Genomic DNA, 24857 nt, shown 5'->3' on the forward strand with positions numbered 1-24857 from the left:
TTAAATAAAAATGTAGGGAGTAGGGAGCTGCAGCATTCACCCTGGTAGCTGCTGTCTGGGTTGTGTGCCTGGCTCCTGATTTGTATCTGAACATTGCAAAAAAAAAAAAAAAAGGCAGGCGTCAAACCGTTGCGCCACCCAGGGATCCCAAATTTCAAATTGTATTAAAATATTTTTTAAAATTCTGAATCCAAGGGGGTTTGGGCTTATGAAGAATCAGTACAAAGAGAAATCAATCACAGTTTCCTTGTAAAATGGAATGTAGTGTTAATAAATGTTGGCCTCTGTCCAAAAGGAAATTTGCAAAGAAGGAAGGATGTCAAGAAACAGAGAAAGTAACTAACAGGGTTGGTTTAATAGTCTACTGATGCTGCTTTGTAATTCTTAATGGTTTTGAACTCACTCCCATCTCAAGTGTAAGCAAATGTGTGGAAGGGGAGAATGGGAAGCAAATACCCAGGCATGTGAGCTCCTCATTCTTCCCACATTTGCCTTCACTCTGTAATCTCTCAACCTTATCCACAGCGCATCCACCTTCTTAATACCCTATCCTCTCTCTCACCCCTTAGTGCACATTAAAACTTTGAACTCTTGTCTGACAAATCTGCCTTCTGATTGGTAAATACGGAAGATAAAGGCATTTAGGAAATCATTTTCTTTCCTCATAAAGTTTTGACTTTCAAAGTCTATTATCTTGCAGTGAACATCAAAACACCAAAAGTCCTATTTTAGAGATCAGAGGCTAATATTACCTTCTTTACTTTTACCTTTCTGTTGTAATGAGCCCATCAATTCCTAAGCATTGGCTTTTTAGTATTCCCCATTCCAGGAAAGGCTCTGGCTCACTGGGGGAAAAGTCATGCTCTTAGATATATAGAATGGAATGATTAACTTTTCATACTCCCCCACATCCTCAAATGTTCAAAAGCATTCTTCTTTAGTGACCAAGATCAGCTTCATGGGTATACAAACTGTATAGTCACAAGGAACATCACACTAAGAAGGAGCCCATTTTTTTAAGTGTTGCTATCATCTAATAATTTTTTAACAAGGAGCCCTGCAAATAATATAGCTGTCCCTGCCTCTGAGTCTGGGCCTTTAGAAAGACCACTCCATCAACAAAAACTCAAAGGTGTTTCATAGTCGAGTGTTGCTAAACGTGGTGTGAGCCTACTGTGCCTTATTAACTAGGGGATTTTTAATTCTCTATTTCTATTATTCCTTTTGCTCCCTTTCAGGCAGAAGCAAAAACTTTTTGTCAAGGTAAGATTTGTTAGCATGAGAAGAAATCTCAAGTTCAGGGCAAAGATTGGGTGGGACCAAGCCTCTCAGTAGCAGCAAATACCAGGAAAGAAAGAACAGACCATGCTCGAACACTCCCTCTGTTCAAGAGTTCATATCACATCACAGAGAGAGGAGGAAAGAATAGAGCCTGCCTGGGAGGACAAAGAATGCAGAGGACCACCCCTCCATGTTCCAAGAAACACCAGTGTAAAGAGCATGTGGGTGTCACAAGACAAACAACGATGTTTGTTATTGGTCCCAAATTACATATGTAGGGCACGTCTTCCAAGTAACCGCACAATTGATGTCCCGTATAAACTGCACGATCTTGTATTAGCCTAGGAAACAGCGTGTAAGACAAATATATGTCAATATGAAGGACACATTTTAATGCACATGAATGTGAACTTACTTACCATCCAGTAAAGTTTCACAACATACTTTCCATAGCTATTGAATAAAGGCATATGACCTTTCACAGCCTTGCACAGAGAGTAGATGTGTTCCCAGGGCTTCCAGGTAAGAATAGGAGGTTCTGCTGCAGTCCCTTTAAAATAATTGTTCAAAGTAGCTCCATTGAAGATCTTCCACACTGCATAGATTTCGCTGATAATCCATCTCATCAGCTAGAGAAAAAAGCCACTAATGTTAATCAAGTGTTTTCAGTTGTTGGTATGTAATCTAGGAGGGAAACCAGTCAAAAATCTACTTCCAATGGTAATATTAAATTCTGCACATAACATGCTCCATATTTTGATTTCTGACTTACAGAATAAAGTTGTATCTATTGCCTTTGTTGTCAGGAAATATAGTCACAGTACAAGTGAAAAAGACTTAATGCTAAATATACTCTTAGGGAAGAGCTGTTATCCAGAGTAAACTATCAGCAGTTTGACATTGACCTCCTTTTGACATTGATTTTCATTTCAGCTTTGAGGGGGGTGGGGTGGGGTGGGGAGACTGAATGCTTCTGAAAGTTGTCATAATTTTATTTTGGAATTAACTCTTTATAAATGATTAAGTTACTCATCTGTAAATGTTGAGAAGTTTGAGAAGAAAATTATCTCTTTTGTTGATAGGATCAGCTCGACAATGAATGAGATATGAGAAAGAATTAAAATTGCATACACATTGAAATATTCCCTAAGTCTCATATTTCATATGCCAATCTGTAGATACAGAAATGCTCTAAGTAAAACTCCCACTTGCAGAGTTTTCAACAGGCAGCAAGGCACAGTGGGGAGCTGAGCTTCAGAGCAGAAACAGAGACCAGAATTTGGATCTTTCTTCATATCCTTCTGCTCTGGGGCATGTCATTTCACTGTCTCTAAATTGCAGTTTATGTAATGCAGTCTGTAAAATGCAGATTATACTATCTATTTTTCAGCATTTTATAGGTAATAGAAATAATGTATTAAAAATCTCTGCGTCACAGTGGGTGTTAAGTAAGATATTACCCTTAGTAGTATCGGATTTTCTGAAATAATCATCTCATGTTTAATTGCCTGGTTGATAAGAAGATTAAATACTTGAGACTAACCTTATAAGATTAATGTTTTCCTTAATTTACATTATCTAGGACATTTCTTCAAGTTTAGTTTAGTTGAAAAAGGTAAATCAAATATCTTCTTGTATGTATATCTGGGAATTTTGCTATTGAATATTTTATACTTCCTTAAAAAAATGAAAAGCTAAAGTCTATGCATGCTTTGGATCATAAGATGAGCATATTTTAGCCTAAAATATAAAATATAAAATAATTTAGAGATAACATTACACTAACCCATACAAGTTGAAGAAATCAATTGTTTTTGTTTTTAAAGAAATCAATGTTTTGACCTTAATACTGGTCAAGATATTTAAGATAAGAAAGACAAAATGTTTGAATCAATAATGACTATTCTGACTGGGTCCGAATTTTTTTCTGGATGACACCTGGGTGGCTTAGCGGTTGAGCATCTGCCTTCGGCTCAGGGAGTGATCCTGGGATCCGGGATTGAGGCCCGCATAGGGCTCCATGTGAGGAGCCTGCTTCTCCCTCTCCCTGTGTCTCTGCATCTCTCTCTCTTTCTCTCTCTCTATCTCTCTCTCTCTTTCTCTGTTTCTCATGAATAAATAAATAAATCTTTTTTTAAAAAAGAGGACGAATTTTTTTCTGGGAGAAAATAATTTTTTAAAAATTGCCCTGCTTCTGATATAATCGCCTTAGGGGAGTGGAACAGGTCTGTTTCTGAAGGGTAAAAGCCAGAGTGGAGAGATGTTTAGGGGAGATTTTCCCTGCATTAGCAAGCCAAACAACATCAGGAAAACCTGCTCTTGAGCACAGTACAGAGCAAGTTCCACAGCAATTTGTCAATTGTTAGGCATGTAAAACAAGAGCAGAAGTGCTCTCAGATTATGAGATCCCAGCTACCATGGGTCTGTGGGAAGGAGAACAGGGCACAGCAATGCTAATACTAACATTTTCCCACCATTTGCTCATTAAACTCAATTGAAGAGGCTTATCTTCCTCTTTGAATATCTAGTGTTTAAAATCCTGAGTTATATCAAAACTTAGAGGTGAGCAAAGGAATTGAAATTGACCGTCGGAATTGTTTGAAGCAGGCCTGTGAGTTATTCTGCAATCACCTTCAGTTAAAACTTCCCTACATACCTCACTGCAGAGTAAATGTTCATTTGCTGAAAACAAGTCAAACAGGATTTCATTTTTCACAACTACTGGAGCCTGAAATTAAAATATATATATAAAAAGGAATATTACTTCTTAGGAAAAATAAAGGAAATGTAGCTGAATGAAATAAGAGTTTCATGTGATATAAACAAGTCAAACCTGATTTAATTCCTCACAACCAGAAGAATTAAAAGAAAAAAAAAGCTCATTATTCCATAAAATAACCCTGTTGGAGCTACAGGTGACATTCACTTAATAAGGTAATGCCTATCAAACACAGCATTTTCATATAAAAATGAAATGTCGTAAGATATAATATATGCAGATAATCTCAGCATGCATACACACACAATCTCAGAGTTTAAAAAATGAATTGATATTTAAATTAACCTTTCAAATTAAACCTGAAGCTTAGTTAATACATGCTAGCAGGAAAGATATCTTCATCCCTTTGATAAAAATATTAGGTATGACAGGTTTTTAAAATCTTGGCCAATTTCAAATCCTCTTATATTTAAAAAATATCATTTGATGGTCATTATTTAAGTGGTACATATCTAAAGATGATTTTATGTATTTAGACCACTAAGGAATAAACATAATAAGGGAAAATACGATTCATAACAGGTTTTTTAAATTCATTAAAATTCATATCAAGCTTATATACTTAACATATAAAATTAACATAAATATGGTTTTGATTAATAAAACATTTTCATGGAAACTAATGCCACCAACTACTCTCAATCACATATGGTAAGTAGCATCTTGAAAACTCAGTAAAATATTTTATGTCCAAAAAATTAACCCAAAATTACCTTGAAGGCTTGGATTCAATCTTATGTTTATAATTCATGATTATAGTAAGTTACATATATATAAATTGCATAAAATATTTTATACAAAAATACATATTTAAATTCCAGTTTGGCTAATTGTACTTCTAAAATGCCCATACTCTTTGGCAACATTAAAATTGAATATAGATTAAATAAATGTTGAATAACTAAAATTTGAGGAGTGAAACTTAATAGTTGCCTGCCAACAAATGTAAAGTAGAAACTGACGGTGTGTAAAAACCAGCAAATATTAAGTAGAAGTCTCTATGGAGGTCTCTATTCCCTATGCCTGTACCCGAGACAGAATACATCTTTGGACATCTTACGTCTGTTCAATATAATCAACGTTCAAGGGCCTGAGCAATCAATACCGGATTCTCAGAAATAAATCTGATCATTCCCTTAGTGGTCAGGGCTTGTTAACCTCCTCAGTTGGAATAGTCCATGTTGATTTTGGTTATCCTAAATCCAGGCTTTTTAGTTTTTTCGTAATTTAGCTTCTCTCTGACTTAAATCATGTCCACTTGATTTCACAAAAGACTTCATCTTTTGCTTAGAGTAGAAAAGAGTAAATCTCACACAGAAAGGTCATTATTGTTTTGCTAAATTTTTGTCTAACCTTTATATATGCCCACATTTAGAGAGTTTCAATGTAAAACGTATTTACCACCATTAATCTGGACGTTAGAACTTGAAAAACACTATTCTGAGGTTTTCCTAGTTAGCTAGACTTTCAGTTGTGACTGTTCTGGTCCATAGCCCAAGAGAAGTCTGTGCACAGGATCAAGAAAAAGAATAAAGAGTGCAGGAGTGCAGAGGTGCTGAGATGGGCAGAAGCATTATGATAAATGTAGAGAGAGGTGCCATTAACAACATGGATGAATTTATAATATAAGTGTATCTCTCAGAACTAAGATATGTTAAAAAGAAAAAGAGATGGTATAAAACTTTGCCACTTATTCACATATGAAACACTCTCACTGCAGGGAATTAATATCCTTTATTTTCATGGAATGTAAACTCTCAACTTCCATTGCACAGAGCCTGAATATTATTAATAATACATCATTACTAAGTGCACTTTATTAACACCATAGAATTTATATTCTTCATGTCAATATGTCAATATAATCTAACATTACAAGTCATTTAAAGGCATGGTTCATGTACATTTGATTTATATTATTTAAAATGTCTTACAAGTAGGCATTCAATAAATATATCTTCTCATTTTCTCATTTTCCCGAATATCTTTGAATTTCAGATTATTAGACTCAGCTTGTAGCTGTAATTGGAAATATGGTGGATAAATTGCATTAGTAGCAGTGCTTATGAAGGCTAAAACTTTTAAAGAATAAAATCACTTTAAAGGGAAAGTCTGTCCGAAATTAAGGAATAACTTCCCAAACATTTTAAGCTATGCTTTGATATCACGTAGAGAAGGAAAATTCAAGACCCTAAACAAAAATTTCAATATTCTCTTGGGAGCCAGTAGAAGAAATATTAAACTATGCTGACAAACATTTCTTCCTGTTAAATACCAAGAAGTAATTCCTTTTTCTTACTGAATACCATGTGAAAAATTTACCCTGAATTGTTTTTAAAATGAGAATTTTCACAACTAAGATATTATAGCCCATAGTTAATATGTATTTTATTCGATAGTGAAGATATTTCTTACCTGATTAATTAAAAACTCCTGTGGACGTTTCCAGTAATAAATTTTCAGTGATGGTGGTAATTCAATCTTTCCTTCAGGGTCTTCAAAAAAATGCTATATAAAAAATATATTGATTTTTTTCTCCATACGGTTTTATTAAAATGAAAGCAGCTCAATCCTAATAAAAATTAGTAAGCGCATAGATTCAATCAGTAAATAAGCATTTATAGAGCAATTTGTGTGTTTGCTCTCAGAGCTAGTTTGTGGAGTATTTGGTGAATACTGAAGTTAATCATACTGTATTTAATGAGAAACTTTGTTGAGTAACATTTTATTGCAGAAGAAATAGTCCAAACAAGCATGAGCTGCTTCGAAATGTGAAGTAGGTATAGTAGGAAGACAATTTGGGTGAGCCAGATATGGACATATTTTGCACTAAAAATATTGTGATTTCTTTTGTTTACCTGAATAAAAAGATTTTTAAAAAAATCATAAATATGATATTATGCCAATGAAATTTGAACTTTTGATCTGACTTTCATTTATTAATTTTTAAAATTAAACATCATTGGGACATAATTATAGATTCACCACACCATATGTGAAATAATAGATTTCCTGTGTTCTCTTTAGTCAGTTTCTCCCATGGTAAAATCTTACAAAACTATAGTGCAATGTCACAACCAGGATACCAACACTGACATAGTCATGATATAGAACAGTTCAGCAGCACAAGGATCCTTCCCAGGTGCTTCTATGGCATACCCACCCTCCAACTTCCTTACCACCTGTTTTATCCCTACCACCTGGCAATCATTTACCTGGTCTCTCTTTCATTAATTTTATCATTTCAATAATGTTATATGAGGGGCACCTGGGTGGCTCAGCCAGTTAAGCATCTGACTCTTGGTTTCAGCTCAGGTTATGATCTCAGGGACATGAGATCCAGCCCTGTGTTGGGTTCCATTCTCAGCATGGAGTCTGCTTGAGATTCTCTCTCCCTCTCCCTCTGCCCCTTCTCCTGCTCTCTCACACATTCTCTCAAATGAATAACTAAATCTTCAGAAAAATAATAATGTTATATAAATGGAATCACATAGCACGTAATCTTGCAGGTTGGCTTTTTTCCCTCTCTGCCTAATTCCATGGATATTCAATTTACTCAAGCTGTTGCATGTATCAATAGTTCGTTCTTACTTACTGCTGAGTAATATTTCATGATACAGATATTTGTTTGTTTACCATGTGTCCTATCTGGGGCTATTACTTATAAAGCTGCTATAAATTGTTGCATACAGTTTACAGGTTTTTATATGAACATAAGTTTCCATTTCTCTGAGATAAATGCCCAAGTATGCAATTAATTTATTAATTTTTGAGACCCTAGTGTGGGTCAATTAGTGAGCTCTGGAGGAAGAATAATATCCAAATGTCTACTCTAAGATGCCAGCAATATAGTACATTAGAGAGACTTTAAGTAGCTACTATGTAAAAGTTCTCACAGCTCATAAGGTAGTCAGGTTGTGGGGGTGGTCCTTACAAAAAAAGAGAAAGTGCTGGGAGTACAAAAACAATGCTATTGAAAAAAGAGACAACTAAATTTCACCTGACTTAATAGTGCCATGAGCAAATAAATAACATTTTGTGATTTTTTATGGTAGTCATATTTTTATCCTAATGCTAGTGTAACCTGAGAAATAGTTTATATTTGAGGGTATTGTCTGAGCTTTACACAGAGTGTCTATATGTATCTGGAGCATATTTAAGAGACTGGAACACTTTGGATGAAGACAAAGGTAATCCCAACATCTAGTCAAAACGATCAAAGAATGAGTCCCTGAAAAATAGGCTGAAGTTTCCAAGAGTCACAGTAGAATTCTGGGGTTGCTTCGTGTCATTTTTTTCCCCTTACAAATTATTAATCCAGTTATTTTAAAGTCCCTTATCTGACAGTTCCAAAATCAGAGCTACCCGTGGATCTATTTCTATTACTTAATTTTTCCTCTTATTTTTCAGCCACTTAGTTCTGTTTCTGTTCACATGTGGTAAATTTTGGTTGTATAATATACATCACATATAAAAATGTATATGAGCACTAAGTAATGATGTCTTCCTCCAAAGAGGAGGATTTTATTCTTTTCTGACAGATGAAGTACAAAATGAACTTTACTCCATCAACACTGAGCCTCAGGATTTGGTAGGGCTGGTGTAGTTTTGGTTTTCCCTTACTTAATACAGAATGCTATAGCTGAAAGGTTGAAGTGTCCAAGTCCCTTCACCTTGGTATACGCTAAATTCCAAACTCTTGCCATAGCACCATTTCTAAGTTATTTAGCTTCCAAGCTATTGCTTTTTTCCTCATTTTCTCAGCAGCAAAATCCTCACACATATAGCATAGGATTCGGGTAAATGTCTCGAAGTAAAATTATATGCAAAACTTTCAGACTGTGTTTCTGTAATTAACTCTGGGATTTCAAGTTTTGGCTGCTTTTGCAGTCCCAGACAATATCCTCTCTCTCTCCAGCCCAGAGAAACTGACAGAAGCCCTAAGGCTACTACTTTCTGCTTGGCCTTTAATTTTCACACCTTGAATTATTAAATGTCTTTGAGAAGAAAAAAAAAGGTAAATGGGGACTCATCATATCATAATCTGGTATGATTCCCTTTTCTCCATGCTACATTAATGGTAATCTTTCCATATCATTTTGCCTTAGTTGTATTTCTTATATCCACCTTACAGTGCTTTATTAAATATATCTCAATTTGGTTTACCCATCATGTCTGTTTGTTGCTGTCACTTAGCTAAAGAAATGAGACCTGATTCTGGAATTACAGGAATGGGTTAGCTTATCTGATGCTGATTCCCTGATCACTAGCCTCACATCTAAGGAAGAGACTTTCTCTAAAGTTCCAAAGCTACTTGCTAAAGGTTGGATGCTTAAGGTAATTAATCCTGGTAAAACATGGATGTTGCAAATCATGGCTAAGACCTACCATGCTGCTACATCACAGAAGTGTGATCACCAGGTTTGGGGTATCCACCACTCACTCATGTGAAGGACTGTTGCTTCCTGAGCCATGAATGGTGTAGAACAGAACTGAGTGTGGGAAGCAAGGTTGCATCCAAGAAGGTACCTTCGCACTGCTGTAATAACCAGAGTTTGACCTGCTGCTCTTCTACTTTATGAAGATGGCAGAGGCAGAATGGAGTGCTGACCAAGGTTCTCAAGTATCCCATTCGATTGGAATAGCCCTGATTCACCAGGAGGAGGGCTGGTGCTTCCCTAATCATGCAGTTTTATACATCTCCATAGTCCAAGGGCCACGAAATCAATTTTGGGGTCTGATGTTCAGCTAGCAATGTTCCTATCTGTTGCCCCCAAATGAAATGGGCATCGAGTAACCAGCACACAGGTTTCTGCTCCAGTCTCAGTGGTTTTCCTCCAATAAATGTTCTTCCAACAGACTTGGCCTTGTTTCAGTAACATTGATGAGTTCCAGAATTTGATGCCTAACCTTCCAGAGATCTGAAAGATTTTTTTCGTAGTTATCTAATAAAGGCTTACTTGCTCTCCAAGGGTCCCCAACATATTACAGGTTATATCTTATTTCCCATTCCAAAGTTTTCAGGCACTTCTGCTCTTTTCTTCCCTGTTATTACTTTACACTTTGGAGTGACTCCTCTTTAGGTCTTTTCTAGAGCTCAATGCTTAACTGAGGATTTGCACCATCTATCTTTCTGATGTAAATTCACACTCAACCCCCATTAGTTGTAAACTTCTATTAACAATACATAGCATATGACCATTTTCATTTGAACCCAGAGAGTTCAAAATCCCTTTTCATCTAAAACTTCCAAAAATAAAAAAAATAAAAAAATAAATAAAACTTCCACAATATTCTCGGTATGGTACAAAGAATGTATTCCCTCACAGGTTCCTAATTTGAAATTGTTCAAGTACTAACAGAATCAGCAATTAGTTACATTTATTATCTTTTGCAAACAAATTTATGTTATGAATCATGCAGTTTATAATTCTTCATTTTGTGAACAAAATGTAATTGCTAATAAGTACCATTCTAGAATTCTCTATGCAAATAAAGACACCAGAGTTCAACATGGTCATTCTGGCAATTTTGTTAGTGTTTTGAAACTGTATTGTGTTCTATAAACATTTTTATTGAATGAATCACTGCACCAAATAAATGGGTCCTATTTAAAATGCAACCCAGACTCATATCTTCAACAAAGAAGTCCTTAGAAATAGAGTGAACATTTTTAAATAGGCAAGAGAAACTAAAATCATATCGTTGGAAAATGTAGGAACATCATTCTCAGCTCCAATCTCAGGGGCCTATTATGTTTAAATGTCCATCGATAAACAAAGAGTACCTGAGATTTTTATCCAAATAGATCTTGGGGGTGGGGGGATATTAAGAAAGATTCAATTTTTTAATCTCACAGTAACATTGTTTAAAAATAAGTCTCCTATAATCTCCAGATTACAGCTCACAGGTGTGCTGGGGCCTCTCTCTAAATGCCTGGTTCCCAATTCTGTCCCAAATCTACTATCTAACCTGTTCTATCAATTTCCCTTTAATTTCATTACGACTCTTTGATTATGTCTCTCCTTCTGCTTATTCAAATGTGATTAGCAAAGTTCAGGTCCACAGCTGGGAAGGACAGGCAGGAAGGAGGGAGACAGATGGACCAAGACAAAATTGAAAATTTCTCTTTTCAATGGAGGCTCTGGAGAAGAATGAGTATATTCCTGTGTTAACAAATCTTATTCTAAAATTTAAGACTCAAATGAACTCCAGTCATAGTCAAGTGGACTTACAAATATAGGGCTTTTTCCTGCTTTGTCCTTTTCTTTTGCACCTTTGCCGGCATCCCACTTCTCAGCATTTATGTCAGCCTCACTCCATTCTGGCCAGATTGGGAACTTCCCCTTCTTCTGCTCAACGGAACTAGGTTGTATATTACTACTAGAGATAGAGCAGGGAGGTGAGTTAGTTTTAAGTTACATCTCTGAGGCAAAATACTGGATTCATTGCATGGTATAAAGTAAGTGATCTTGTCAGTGGTCATGCGAAAGACCTTTTTCGATAGTCTTACCTGTAGTCAGACAGCTTCTACAGGCTAGGGTTAAAAAACTAAAATACCCAGAGAGAATATTCCATACAAATTCTGAGCCTTAGCCCCTACTTACTAATGCAGGATCCTCATCATAAATACATAAAATGCCATAAAGGGGAACATTTATATACAACTCACACTTTAAATCCTTTACATGTATGTTATTAATGGCTTTTTGAAGATCCGTACAAATATAATTTTGATTTTTGCCAGTATGAGAGTATTATGTGATCATTATTTTAAACTAAACTTTGGGATACCTGGGCGGCTCGGTGGTTTGGCCTCTGCCTTCAGCTCAGGGTGTGATTCTGGGATCTGGGATCAAGTCTCCCATTGGGCTCCCTGTGGGGAGCTGGCTTCTCCCTCTGCCTGTGTCTCTGCCTCTCTCTCTCTCTCATCATAAAAAGATAAATAATAAATTAATTAATAAATAAAAATGTTTAGGGGTGCCTGGGTGGCTCAGTGGTTGAACATCTGCCTTTGGCTCAGGTCATGATCCTAACGTCCTGGGATCGAGTCCCGCATGAGGCTCCCTGCAGGGAGCTGCTTCTCCCTTTGGCTGTCTCTGCCTCTCTGGCCTCTCATGAATAGATAAATAAAATCTTCAAAAATAAAATAAAAAAGTAATCTTCTTAAAAAATTAGGTAAGAAAGACAGGCCCACTCCATTTTATAAACCACATTCTTAAACCACTGTCAATCCTTTCAGACTAATGTGGAAGGATATATATTTCTTTTTCAAAAATAATATCATTCAGCATATTCTTCTTATAAACTGTTTCTTTCAATTTACCAGCATATTGCAAATAGTTCTTCTGTCAATGAGAATTTATCTAAATACAAATTTAATTATTGTAGACTGTTCCATTGTATAAATATACTGCCTCTCATTTAATTAAGTTTCTATATTTAAAAATTTGAAGGTTTTGATTTAAAATTTTTTTCATTATCATAAACAAGACTTTGATGGCTATCCTTATAGCCAAATCTTTGCATACATTATTATTTCTTTTCTTAGAATAGATTTTAGTAAGAAGATTTACAGTGTCCAAATATATACATATTTAAAGTTTGTGATTTTTTTTTTTTTACTAATTAACTACAGAGAGGTTGGACTTGTTTTATACACTTATTATCAAAATGTTACAATTTCATATCTTTAAACTTTGACTTTTTAAAAAATTTAAAAATTAAACTTTTAAAATTTATTTATTTGTAAGATTTTATTTATTTATTCATGAGAGACACACACAGAGGGGCAGAGACAATAGGCAGAGGGAGAAGCAGGCTCCTCTCAGGGAGCCCAATGTGGGACTCAATCCCAAGACCCCAGGATCATGTCCTGAGCCAAAGGCAAATGCTCAACCACTGAGCCACCCAGGCATCCCTATTTTTTTTAAGATTTTATTTATTTATTTATTTATTTATTTATTTATTTATTTATTTATGTATTTATGTATTTATGAGAGAGAGGCAGAGGCAGAGACACAGGTAGAGGGAGAAGCAGGCTCCATGCAGGGAGCCTGATGTGGGACTTGATCCCGGGACTCCAGGATCACACCCTGGGTGGAAGGCAGGCGCTAAACTGCTGAGCCACCCAGGGATCCCTGCGCCTACTTTTTTTATTATTGTAAGTTTTAAAGTCTAAAATATGTGCCTTGTTTAATTTTTCAAGTTTTAACTACGAGTGAGCCTGGAACCCTGCTCCCGACCCTGAGATAAGCAGTGAGCAAACAACTAAAATATCTACCCTTCTAGAGTGATGAAGTTTTGGAAAATAGATGAGGTCTGGAGCTGACGACCAAGAAAGAATTCTTGAGACATCTTTGGTGCAAAGTGGTGGTTTTATTAAAGCACAGGGACAGGACCCATAGGCAGGGAGAGCTGCTGCCCTAGCCTGTGAGGGGTGGCTGATTATATACCTGGGAGTTGGGAGGAATTTGAGGATAGTGTACTCTCCAAGGAATTTTGGAAGCAAGGTTTCCGGGACCTTGAGAGGGCTAGCTATTGTTGGGAAAAGGTCACTTATTACTGTCTAATAAAACCTGAGTCATGAGACCCTTCAGATGTACCATGTGCTTGGGGGATGACTGCCAACATGTATCTTGGGGGTTTAGAGATAAAGGAAAGCTCTAAAGGAATTTTTATATGTTAAAGTAGGCTTACAGGCTCCTGGGGGTTGGGCTAAGATTGCCTTTTGCCCTTAGCAAAGTATGAACATTGAGGCAGTTGAGTCCATAGGGGAATGTCCCTCTGCCTATTTCAAGGACTTGTCAATGTGCTGCCCCAAGCTCAGGTCTTGTCCTCAGCTAGCCCTATGTTCTGCCATCATAGAGTTCATATGCTAGTGGGTGGAGACACAAAATCACAGCATAAAATAAGTAAAATATATAGTATATTAGAAAGCAAAAAATACTAAACAGAAATATAAAATAGGAAGGAGAACTGAAGAGTTGATACACAATTTTTAATACAGTGGTTAAAGAAAGCACTCCATAATAGGGTAATACAGGTAAGTATTACAGGGTAATACAGGGTAAGTCAATAGTGAAAAAACATAAAGGATTGAGGCACCTAGATGGCTCAGTTGTTTAAGTGTCTGCCTTCAGCTCAGGTCAGGATCCCAGGTTCCTGAGATCTAGTCTGCATCTGGCTGCCTGCTCAGCAGGGGGTCTGCTTCTCCCTCTGCCTTTACCCCCCTCCCTGCTCGTGTTTGGTCTGTCTCAATCACTCTCTCTCTCTCTCTCAAATAAATAAATAAATAAAATCTTAAAAAAAAAAAAAGAACATAAAGGATTAAGCTGTGTGGATCTGTGGGAAAACTGTTCTGGATACGGGAAACAGCAAGTACAAACAGCAATGCAGAACCTTCCAGCTGCAGAAAGCAATGCAGAACCTTCCAGCTGCAGAAAGCATCCTGGCTTACTTGAAGAATAAAAATTCAGTGTGGCTGAAGGAAAGTAAAAGGAGATACTTTCAGAGAGGTAACAGGAGATGCAGAGATTATGAAGGTGATCTAAGCCAGGGAAAAGACATGGGTTTCCCTAGGTGAGAAGGGAAGCCAATAGAGAGTTTTGAGCAGGAAATTTGGTGGGGGTTTTTTGTTGTTTTGGGCTTTTTTTTAAGATTTTATTTATTTGAGAGACAGAGTAAACGAGAGAGAGAGAGAGAGCGCAGGCACGAGCAGGGACAGAGGCAGAGGTAGAAGCAGACCCGCCACCGAGCAGGAAGCCCAACAAGAGGACTCATGACCTGAGCAGAAGACAAACGCTTAACAGACTGAGCCACCCAGGTGCCCTAAGCAGGAAATTTTGTAATCATTCTTGCTGCTCTATTGAGAAAAGGCCAAAGGAAACAAGACAGGGAATTTAGAGGGCACTGAGGGGCGCCTGCCTCTCCCTCCCTCTGCATATGTCTCTGCCTCTCTCTGTGTGTCTGTCATGAATAAATAAATAGAAGGCACTGAAATAACAGGTGAGAGCTAATGGTGATTTGGACCAGGTTACTAACAGTAGAGGAGGGAAGAGATAGTCCCCTGTTTTTAAGATAAAGCCAATAGATTGAGTTGATATTTCCTGCAAAACAGAAGACTATGGGATAGGGCAAACCTGAGGTTAAGAGTAAGCAGCATTTCACTTTTCAATGATTGTGTTTTAAATGTTTATCACATGCTTGTGGAGATGTTGAGTAGTTAGTTAGACATAGGATTCTGAGACTTTAGGAGAAAGGATTTTTCTAAAAGTGAAAATTTGAACCATCAGCATTTAGATGATGTTTAAAGTCTTAAGACTGGGTTAAATCACCAACAAAATGCCTATACCTAAGGAACAGGCACTCCCAGGAAGGCTAATCTAAACACCTAACAACTGGTGAGGAATGAGCATTGACCAACCCTCAAAGCCTCCAGATATGCCAAACATTATTTACTTTAATAATGGGATCAGGGATGTAAGGACCTCAGGGTAGGTCAGGGACTCTAGGAAAGAGGCAGAAATGTCTGGGGCTCCTGGTTATTAGTAAGGTTATTGGTAAGGCTACTCAATAATCAATATTAAAATATTTCAATAGTCTATCAATACAGCTGTCTACTTGCCCTGATACTCCACATGAAAAGTCAGAAAGAGTAGGAAGAAAACAGAAAAGCAGTCCATGAGTGGTGGGCAGAATAATGCATCCTCTCCCCACCCCCCACCCCTGGCCCCACCAACACATCCACACCCTAATCTCCAGAACTGGGGGATCTGTTACCTTTCATGGCAAGAGAGAGTGTGTAGACAACTTTAAGTATTTGAGATGGGAGGTTATCCTGGTCTATCTGCATGGGCTCAATGTAACCACAGGTGTTCTCAAAAGGGAAAGGAGACAGAAGTAGGCAGAAGGAGATTTGATTCTGGAAGCAGGAATAGAAAAATGCAAAACTGCTGGTTCTGAAGACAAAAGGAGGAGGCCACATGCCAAAAAGAGGGCGTGGTATCTAGAAGGTGCAAAAGGCAAGGATATGAATTCTCTCTGTGAGCCTCCAGAAAGGAATGCAGCCCTGCCGGTGCCTTAATGTTAGCTCAGTGAGACCCATTTTGGACTTTTGACCTCTGGAATTGCACAATAACAGTTTTATATTGTTTAAGCCACTAAGTTTGTGGTATTTTATTATGACAGCATTGAGAAACAGTGGTAGGAATAAAACAGTAGAGGGTTTTACCTTGGATGCCAAGTAAAACATTTTTTAAAGTAAGAAAATGCACAACAGATCTAAATGCTGGTAGTAGATCAACAACTGAAATATGAAAAAATAAACAAGAAGGTTAAAGGTCTTTCCTGGTTTCACCTTTTGGGGCTGGGGTGGGAGGGACTTTCTGGAACACCCTATCTAGTATAGCAAACTCTCTATATTCTATTATATTGTTTCATTTTTCTGGCACTTGGCAGTTGTCTCACTAATCTTTCCGTGTTTGTGTGCCTCCAAGGTAGGCTTTGTAAGTTCCATGGGTAGGATCACAGAAAGTGCCTGGATAACATAGGAAATCTGTCTCCCTGTCTCTCTGTCATCTCTTTACATGAAGTAAAGGGATGAATGCTTTTATGTATATGTCTATCCTTTCTAATTAGAACTCTTTCAAGGTTTTACGCATAGGTAGAGATTGATCAGATGGCTCACCAGTCCTGTTTTCCATTTCTTATGTTTCCCATACTCCTTTGCAATTTGACTAGTACTTTGTGGTGGTGTTTTGGACAATAGCATCTGAGAAGATGTGTTGTATCCCACCTTTAGGCTTATAAAACATCCTGTGAGGCACTTGCTAGCATGGCTTATTTAGCACATACGGAGCCACTACAAAACTCCTGATCATACCCTAGTATACACGAGAAATATCCTTTATTGTGTGACTGGGGAGTTGTGTGATATTGTAGCTAACGTTGATTAGCTTCCTACTTGCTTCTTTGGTATTGTAGCTAGTTAACATCCATCCACACATAGCTACAAAATCTTTTCCTTATGAGAATTTTAAAAGTCTACTCTCTTAGCAATTTTCAAATATGCAATATAGTATTATTAACTATAGTCATTATGCCGCACATTACATCCTCATGACTTAGTTATTTTGTAACTGGAAGTTTATACCTTTTGACCACCTTCACCCATTTTTGCCTAACTCCTGCCTCTGGCAAACACTCATTCACATTTTTCAAAGGCTTTTTAATCATGATAAATTCATTCCAGTCACAAATATATAATATACACATTATATTTATTTATATATTTGTGTTAGTTGCATATTTATATATATAATCATCTTAACACCTTTGTATTGTTGCTTACTTAATATATCATTTTCATGTCAGACTCTTCTGTCCAACTTGGCCTGCTGTTATAAATTTGCTTGTGCTGCTGCTTCTCTTTTCCCCAGGAGTACCTTTATATTTTATATTTCTACTCTGGAAATCAGCCTATTGTCTGGTTATGCAGAACTTTTTTCTCCCTCCAAATATCAGTTTCCTTTAGAATATCATTTGGCATTTTGATACCAGAATGTGTATGATATACAGGATGTGTATTATAAGCACTCAGCATTGACTGTATTAAGTTTTTAAAAAACAATAAATTTCCATTAATATATTTTATTTACAAATTTATAGCCTCTTTTAAAAGTGTCAGTGCCATTTCCCCTGTCTCAATAGCATATTTAGACTCACTGTGTAGAAGGGAGTATTTAGCCATATATTTTGAGGATATATTTATATTTCAAATCTTATGCAATTTTTAATTTTAATGTATTGAATCATTTACTAGTCCTTGAATATATTGCTATATGAATAAAATAATGTATCCCCCTGATTTTTCAGTGTGTCAAGTTTGATTTCTTGGCCTATATAAATTTTCTAGAATTTGGGAACATTTATGTCCTGGTATTACCAGTTCCTAAATCTTCAAAAGTCTTGAATTGCTTCTGTGTTTAAAGATTAGCTTGCTCTCAGAATTGATGAGACCAGGAGTCATGTGCTTTGCGTATTTAAGGGTATCGGCTGTACGACAGCAGTAGACACATTCTCTCAGTCAACATCAAAGGCATACTGCGCTGACAGTTTCAAATGCAACATATTTGTGCATGATCTTTTGAAGTCTACAGTATATTTGACATTGGGCTATATTTGACTATTGTTTATATTGTGTTTAACACTGTAGGTGAGCTATTGGGCTGCTATAAGGTACCTCAAATGAGTCTTTTTTTAAGTGATCTTCAATACAGATGGAATCAAATTTGACATGTTACAAGGAAAGTAGGCCAATTAGTGATAAAGCTTAATAGCTTAAGGGAAGGAGCCAGCACATTTACTTACACTTGACAGAATGAAGAGGGAAGCAAAATATAATCTTAGCAGACTCTTTATGTTTTTAAGAAATTAGATACTCCTTTTACAAAAATAGCTTTTAAGATATGGAACTTCCCAAATGAGTTAAATTTTACCATGATTTTGATGGATACAAAGTCACCAACTTCTTTTTATCTGTATGGTTGTAGGAGCACTCCATAAAACAGAGGTCCTATAATGTACTATTTTATTCCTTGATTTTTCTATTAATATTATGAAAAATTTCCCTTCCTTCCTGAAAACTATTCTAGTCTTCTTTTTCTCAGTTTGTTTTACATGCTATATAGAAATCCTCCTTTAAATGTATATGTCTTTAGACTTTCTTTTCCAGCAGAGTGGATTAAGATAAAAAAAAATTACCTACAAATGCCTACATAAAGAAATAAAAATCTTCAGGATCCAGAAATGAAGAGGGAACTGAAAGTCAGAATGTTGTAACTCTAAGCTGAAGCTGTAGCTTCCCTGGGGAAGTCTTAGCAGTCTTATGAATGTAGAGTCTTTTGTTTTAACGTACATAGGACAAACGAGGAAAGGGAGTGCTCCAACCTTAGATAAAGGCATGACTTTCCAAAAGTTTAATTATTTTTGTTTATTTTTTTCAAAGTTGTTTTTGTTGTTGGTGGTGGGATTTTTTGTTTTGTTTTGTTTTTGTTTTCATGAGAGACAAAAAGACAGATGGAGAAACGTAGGCAGAGGGAGAAGCAGGCTCCCTGCAGGGAGCCCAATGTGGAACTCGATCCCAGGACCCAGAATTCACCATCTGAGCTAACGGCAGATGCTCAACCACTGAGCCACCCAGGTGCCCCAGTTTAATTCTTTGTAAAAAGGTGAATAAAAAAATCTGCCCTATAATCTTAGATGATAAGAAAGCTAGATTTTCTATGCTTAGTGTTTGGCTGAAAAAGGAAATAAAAAAAATCTTCCTTGAGAAATGGAAACCTTTGGACTAAAACTTATGTAGGTTTGAGATCGGACTTTAAAGTCATATGGGTTTCCGGATGGCTTATTTACATGAGATATCTGAACAAAGAAAATTCCATATTACATTGAAAAAACAATCTTTCAATACAGGATTGCCTTGGGGAGAGGGGATTGGAGGAAAAAAAATACCCTGAGAAGGATGGGCTCATAATAAAAGTGTCCTAAGAGGCAAGAATATACAAAAAATATTTAGAAATCACAACAAAAAAGAATCGAGCGTCAAAATTTTAAGATAGTAGAGAAATAATCTATAAGTAATTTACCATGTATATGCTTATAATGATATAAAAGAAGAAATTCAATCCCTGAAAGAAGAATTATACCCTTTATATTTGTCAACATTAACAATCAATGCTAGCTACAATATCAAAGAAGCAAGTAAGAAGTAATCAATGCTAGCTACAATATCACAAAACCCCCCAATCACACAATAAAGGATATTTCTCATGTATACTAGGGTATGATCAGGAGTTTTGTAGTGGCTCTGTATGTGCTAAATAAGCATTCTTGGCTCTTTCCATCTTGTGGCTTTACCATTTCCTAAGATGTTCTCTGAAGGCTGGAGCCATGCTGACAAGTGCCTCACAGGATGTTTTATAAGCCTAAAGGTGGGATACAACACATCTTCTCAGATGCTATTGTCCAAAACACCACCACAAAGTACTAGTCAAATTGCAAAGGAGTATGGGAAACATGGGAAACATAAGAAATGGAAAACAGGACTGGTGAGCCATCTGATCAATCTCTACCTATGTGTAAAACCTTGAAACAGTTCTAATTAGAAAGGATAGACATATACATAAAAGCATTCATCCCTTTACTTCATGTAAAGAGATGACAGAGAGACAGGGAGACAGATTTCCTATGTTATTCAGGCACTGTTTCTGTGATCCTACCCATGGAATTTACAAAGCCTACCTGTGGAAGCACACAGACACAGAAAGATTAGTGAGACAACTGCCAAGTGCCAGAAAAATGAAGCAATATAAAAGGATATAGAGTTTGCTATACTAGAAAGGGTGTTTCTAAACATATTTAAATACTTGGTAAGTTTGCTACTTTATTTCTCTCTTCTTGGGTGTGATTCCTTTTTTTGTAATTTATTTACTGATAGTTCTTCATAATTTTAATTTTTTTCTTTTTAATGTTTTTAGTTCATATTTTGCAGATATCTACAAAAAGGTATTTAAATATGTTTAGAATCACCAAAAAGATAAAGGAGGGAAAGTTCTACTTTGCAACAAGCACAGAAAGATATTAAGCAATCAAACAAAAAACGAGATCAATGTGAACAAAGAGATATTGATTGGGAAATTTTATCTGTGACAGTTCAACTATTGAAAGAATAGACTAAATAAGGCCGAAGAAAGGAGAGGACTAATGATTTAGAAGGTAGAATGTTTAAAATCAAGTGTTTGAAACAGACTCTTAACTACAGAGACCTAATTGAGGTGATGGGGGTGGGGTGAGAGAGATTAAATAGGTGATGCAGATGAAGGAAGGCACTTGTAATGAGCACCAGGTGATGCATGGAAGTGCTGAATCACTCACTATACTGCACTCCTGAAACTAATATCACACTGTATGTTATCTAACTAGAATTTAAATAAAAGCTTAAAAAAATAAAATCAAGTGTTTGCATTAAAAGATAGAAAATGTGAACTACACAACTGGATAGATTGAAAAACTCTAGTGTATGCCTATGAGGAGGCCCAGACAGATAAAATAGCTAGAATGAGGATGAGGAGAAATATCTGGAAATATGACTGCTAAATAATATTCAGAATTGATGGAAGGCACGTCTTCAGATGGAAAAAAGTACATCAAGCAATAACAAAGGATAAAAGGAAGGTCAAGGGGTAGAAATCTACATCTAGACACATCAACTGAAAATTATGGATAAGTGATAAAGATGAAAATCTATACATAAAGAAATGACAAATTACCTAAATATAAAAACAATCAAATTGACAGCAATAACAGTCATGGCAAAGCAAGGAAATGATGTCATCAAAGTTGATGATGTAAAATAACTGTTAATCTTGAAATTAAGATCCAATTAAACTCTTATTTTAAAGTGAGGTAGAAACGTTTATCTTGAATTAAATAAAAACATTTAAAATTGTGAGTTTCCCATAATAGATTCCTATAAAAATACTTACTGAAGGATTTCTCTCAGAAAAACAGGAAATGAACCCAGATTGAAAGTGTGGGCTACAAGTAGCAATGGTAAACAAATGTGTCAATATAACATTTGGTAAAATTCTAAAAAGTATTTCCCACTAGCAAATAATGATAATAACTTTATGTTTTTAAAAGCTATCAAAAATAAATGAAGTTGGAAAGGGAGTTCTGATGGACATTAGGGTGCCTGGTTTTGCTTTAGGAATAATGCTGAGTAACTGTAGACTTCATAGGAAAGTATCTCAAGATAAATGTGTTTTTAAAGTAAAGATTGTCTTAGTTTGGGCCACTATAACATAATACCATGGACTATGTGGCTTATAAACAACAGAAACTTATTCCTCATAGTTCTGGAGCCCAGAAATCTGACATCAAGGTGTCAGCATGGTCAGATTCTGTAAGAGACATCTTCTGGGTTGCATATGTCCAAGTCTTCTCTGTGTGTCATCACATGGTAGAAAGAGGGCTAGATAGTTCTGTTGTCTTCTTCTGTTTTTTTTAAAATATCTATTTATTTATTTGAAAGAGGGTGTGCACACGAGTGGGAGGATGGGTAGAGAGAGAAAAATCTTCAGATTCCCCGCTGAGCATGGAGCCCCCTATGGGGCTCAATCCCATAACCCATGAAATCATGACCTGAGCCGAAACCAAGAGTCGTATTCTTAACCAACTGAGCCACCCAGGTGCCCCTCTCTCAGTCCTCTTCATAAAAGGATGCCAATCCCACTCATGAAAGCATCACATTCATGACCTCATTACCTCTTAAATGCCCCATATCCAACACCGTGACATTTGGATTAGGATTTCTATATGCAACTTCTAGGGTAAGCAAACATTCAATTCATTGCAAAGATACTTCAAGAAATAAAATATAAAACTTCCAAACTTAGAAAGAACGGATCTGACGTTAGGGAATAACTCAGTGTAAACTCTGCCTTAGGTAGACAGGGAATTGAGAATGCAGAATTCTTTTAAGTAAGATCAAATCAACCAATCTGTCTGGAGACTAAGACATTTTAGAAAAATACTGTTTCAGAATGAGAAAGGAATTTCAGTCAACCAACAGTTCACTTATTTTTAACTAACATTTATTGAACACCTGCTCTGTGACAAGCGCTGTGCTAGATGATAGGGTTACAGGCTCATAAATATATGTCTCTGCTCTTGAGTTTATTTTGGAACTCAAACAGGTAAACAGATGATTTCAATATAATGTGGTATATGCAGAGATGGAAGTATTCACAGATGGCATTGTGCCCAATGTAAGGCAATTAGGAAAACTTCCTGCAGTAAATAGCATCTAAGCTGTTCTGAAAGATAATGAGAAATTTTCCAGGTTGTAAAGGCAGAAAGGGCATCAGTAAGAAAAGAGAATGGCAGAAGAGACCGTACAGAGGCAAGATACAGCAGAGTGAGTACAGAGAACTATGAGCTTTTCAGAACTGCATGAGCATATAGTATAAACCAGTGAGGAAATTAGGTTAGAAAGAAATGCAAGGCAAGCAGGCAGCCAGCTCCCCACTGAGGGCCTTGCTGTTGAGCTTGGACTTTATTTTCTAGATAGGATTGACTTTGCCCATTGTATAAAGATGAACATTTTATTCATATATATATCATATATATATGATATATATATTATGGATCATCCCATAATGGACTATTGGTTTAAAACTAGAAGCTTGGGATGCCTGGGTGGCTCAGTGACTGAGCGTCTGCCTTTGGCTCAGGGCGTGATCCCAGAGTCCCACATTGGGGTTCCTGCATGGAGGCTGCTTCTCCCTCTGCCTATGTCTCGGCCTCTCACTCTCTCTGTGTCTTTCATTAATAAATAAATAAAATCTCTAAAATAAAAACCCAAAAAACTGGAAGCTTGAGGAATACTGAAGTTTCAATACAACTCAAAAATGAGCACAATGATAATAATTATGAAAATGATTTAAGGTAACCATCATATCTGTGAGTTGCATTCTTTTAATTCAAATGCTTATAACAAGATGTCTCTACTACATCAAAAACCAATATTTAAGAAGATAATATATACTGGCAATTACATGTGATTTGGGATTTCACTTTTAAGGAATGAATTGTATCCATACTTGCATATATTATTTGTGGGCATATATTTGTAAATATTGCTTTAAACCCTCCCATCTTAATATTTAGAAATAAAATGCAAAATTTAGGTAAAAAAACCTAAGAGATAGCATGTTCTTTCAGTTGAAGCAGCAGGGACCAAATGTATCCTCCCCCTAGGGCAACCAAAAAAATGAGCAAAACACATGAAACTGGTCTTCAAGACAGACATCAAGTGATAAAGGATGGTGATTCTGAAAAGACAGGAACCAAATGAGGTGAGCCCTATTACCGCCTCGGCTTTTGGGCTGTGAGAGTTTGGGGCTGCAATGCAAGGAGAAGTAATCCAGGCATATCTCTCTACTCCTTGAGTAGAGGAGCAGGAGGTCAGAGTCTAGGGGACACCAAAACAGCTAGAGCTTGCAGGACAGAGACTAGAACAGAAAGCCTCATAGAATGAACTACTGAGATCTCCAGAGGGTCATCCATTTCACATATATTTTAGGATGAATTTTTCCATTTCTGAAAAAAAAATCACTGATATTTTAGTAGGAATTGGATTTAACCTGTAGATTGTTTTGGGTAGTAATGGCATTAAAAAGTCATGAAGTCTTTCAATCCATGAACATGAGATGTGTTTCCATTCTCTTATGCCTTTAATTTCTTTCAGCAATGTTGTAGTTAAAAGAATTCAAATTATAAAAAAGTATCTTCTCTGACCAATGGAATTAGAATTACACTAGACATCACTAAGAAAAAAAATCTGAAAAATTCTAAGATATTTAGAATCTAAACAAAATACTTATGACTAACCAATATGTTAAAAAGAAATAAAAATGGAGGTTAGAGTGTTTGAACTGAATAAAAATGAAAGAAAAACACTAGAATTTATTGCTACTAAAGCAATACATAGGAGAAATTTTATAGCACAAAACACCTATATTAGGAAAGAGAGTCTCAAACAACATATTCAGTTTCTACCTTAAATTAGTAAAATCTAAAGGAAATAAAGTAAGGAAATTAAGATTAAATCAGATCAACAGAAATAGAAAATGGAAAAATGATAGAGAAAAAGCAATGAATCAAAAAATCCAGTTCTTCGAGATCATCAAAATTAATCAGTCTAGTCAGCTTGATCTAAGAAGACACAAACTAC

At 36.2% G+C, this 24857-nt stretch overlaps 1 protein-coding gene across 2 annotated transcripts in view; it reads right to left on the bottom strand.

Annotated features, from left to right (window-relative positions):
• ADGB (androglobin) overlaps positions 1-24857 on the bottom strand; it is a 160094-nt gene that overhangs the window by 124543 nt on the left and 10694 nt on the right. For both annotated transcript variants that reach the window (XM_072718990.1, XM_072718981.1), the window contains exons 2-5: positions 11296-11443; positions 6476-6568; positions 3938-4009; positions 1701-1910 (exon numbers count right to left, since the gene is read on the bottom strand). In XM_072718990.1, coding sequence (XP_072575091.1) covers positions 1701-1910; positions 3938-4009; positions 6476-6568; positions 11296-11443 — 523 coding nt within the window. The remainder of the gene's footprint in view (positions 1-1700; positions 1911-3937; positions 4010-6475; positions 6569-11295; positions 11444-24857) is intronic.

This window comes from Vulpes vulpes, chromosome 1 (assembly GCF_048418805.1).
Source record: "Vulpes vulpes isolate BD-2025 chromosome 1, VulVul3, whole genome shotgun sequence".
Taxonomy (NCBI): Eukaryota; Metazoa; Chordata; class Mammalia; order Carnivora; family Canidae; genus Vulpes; species Vulpes vulpes.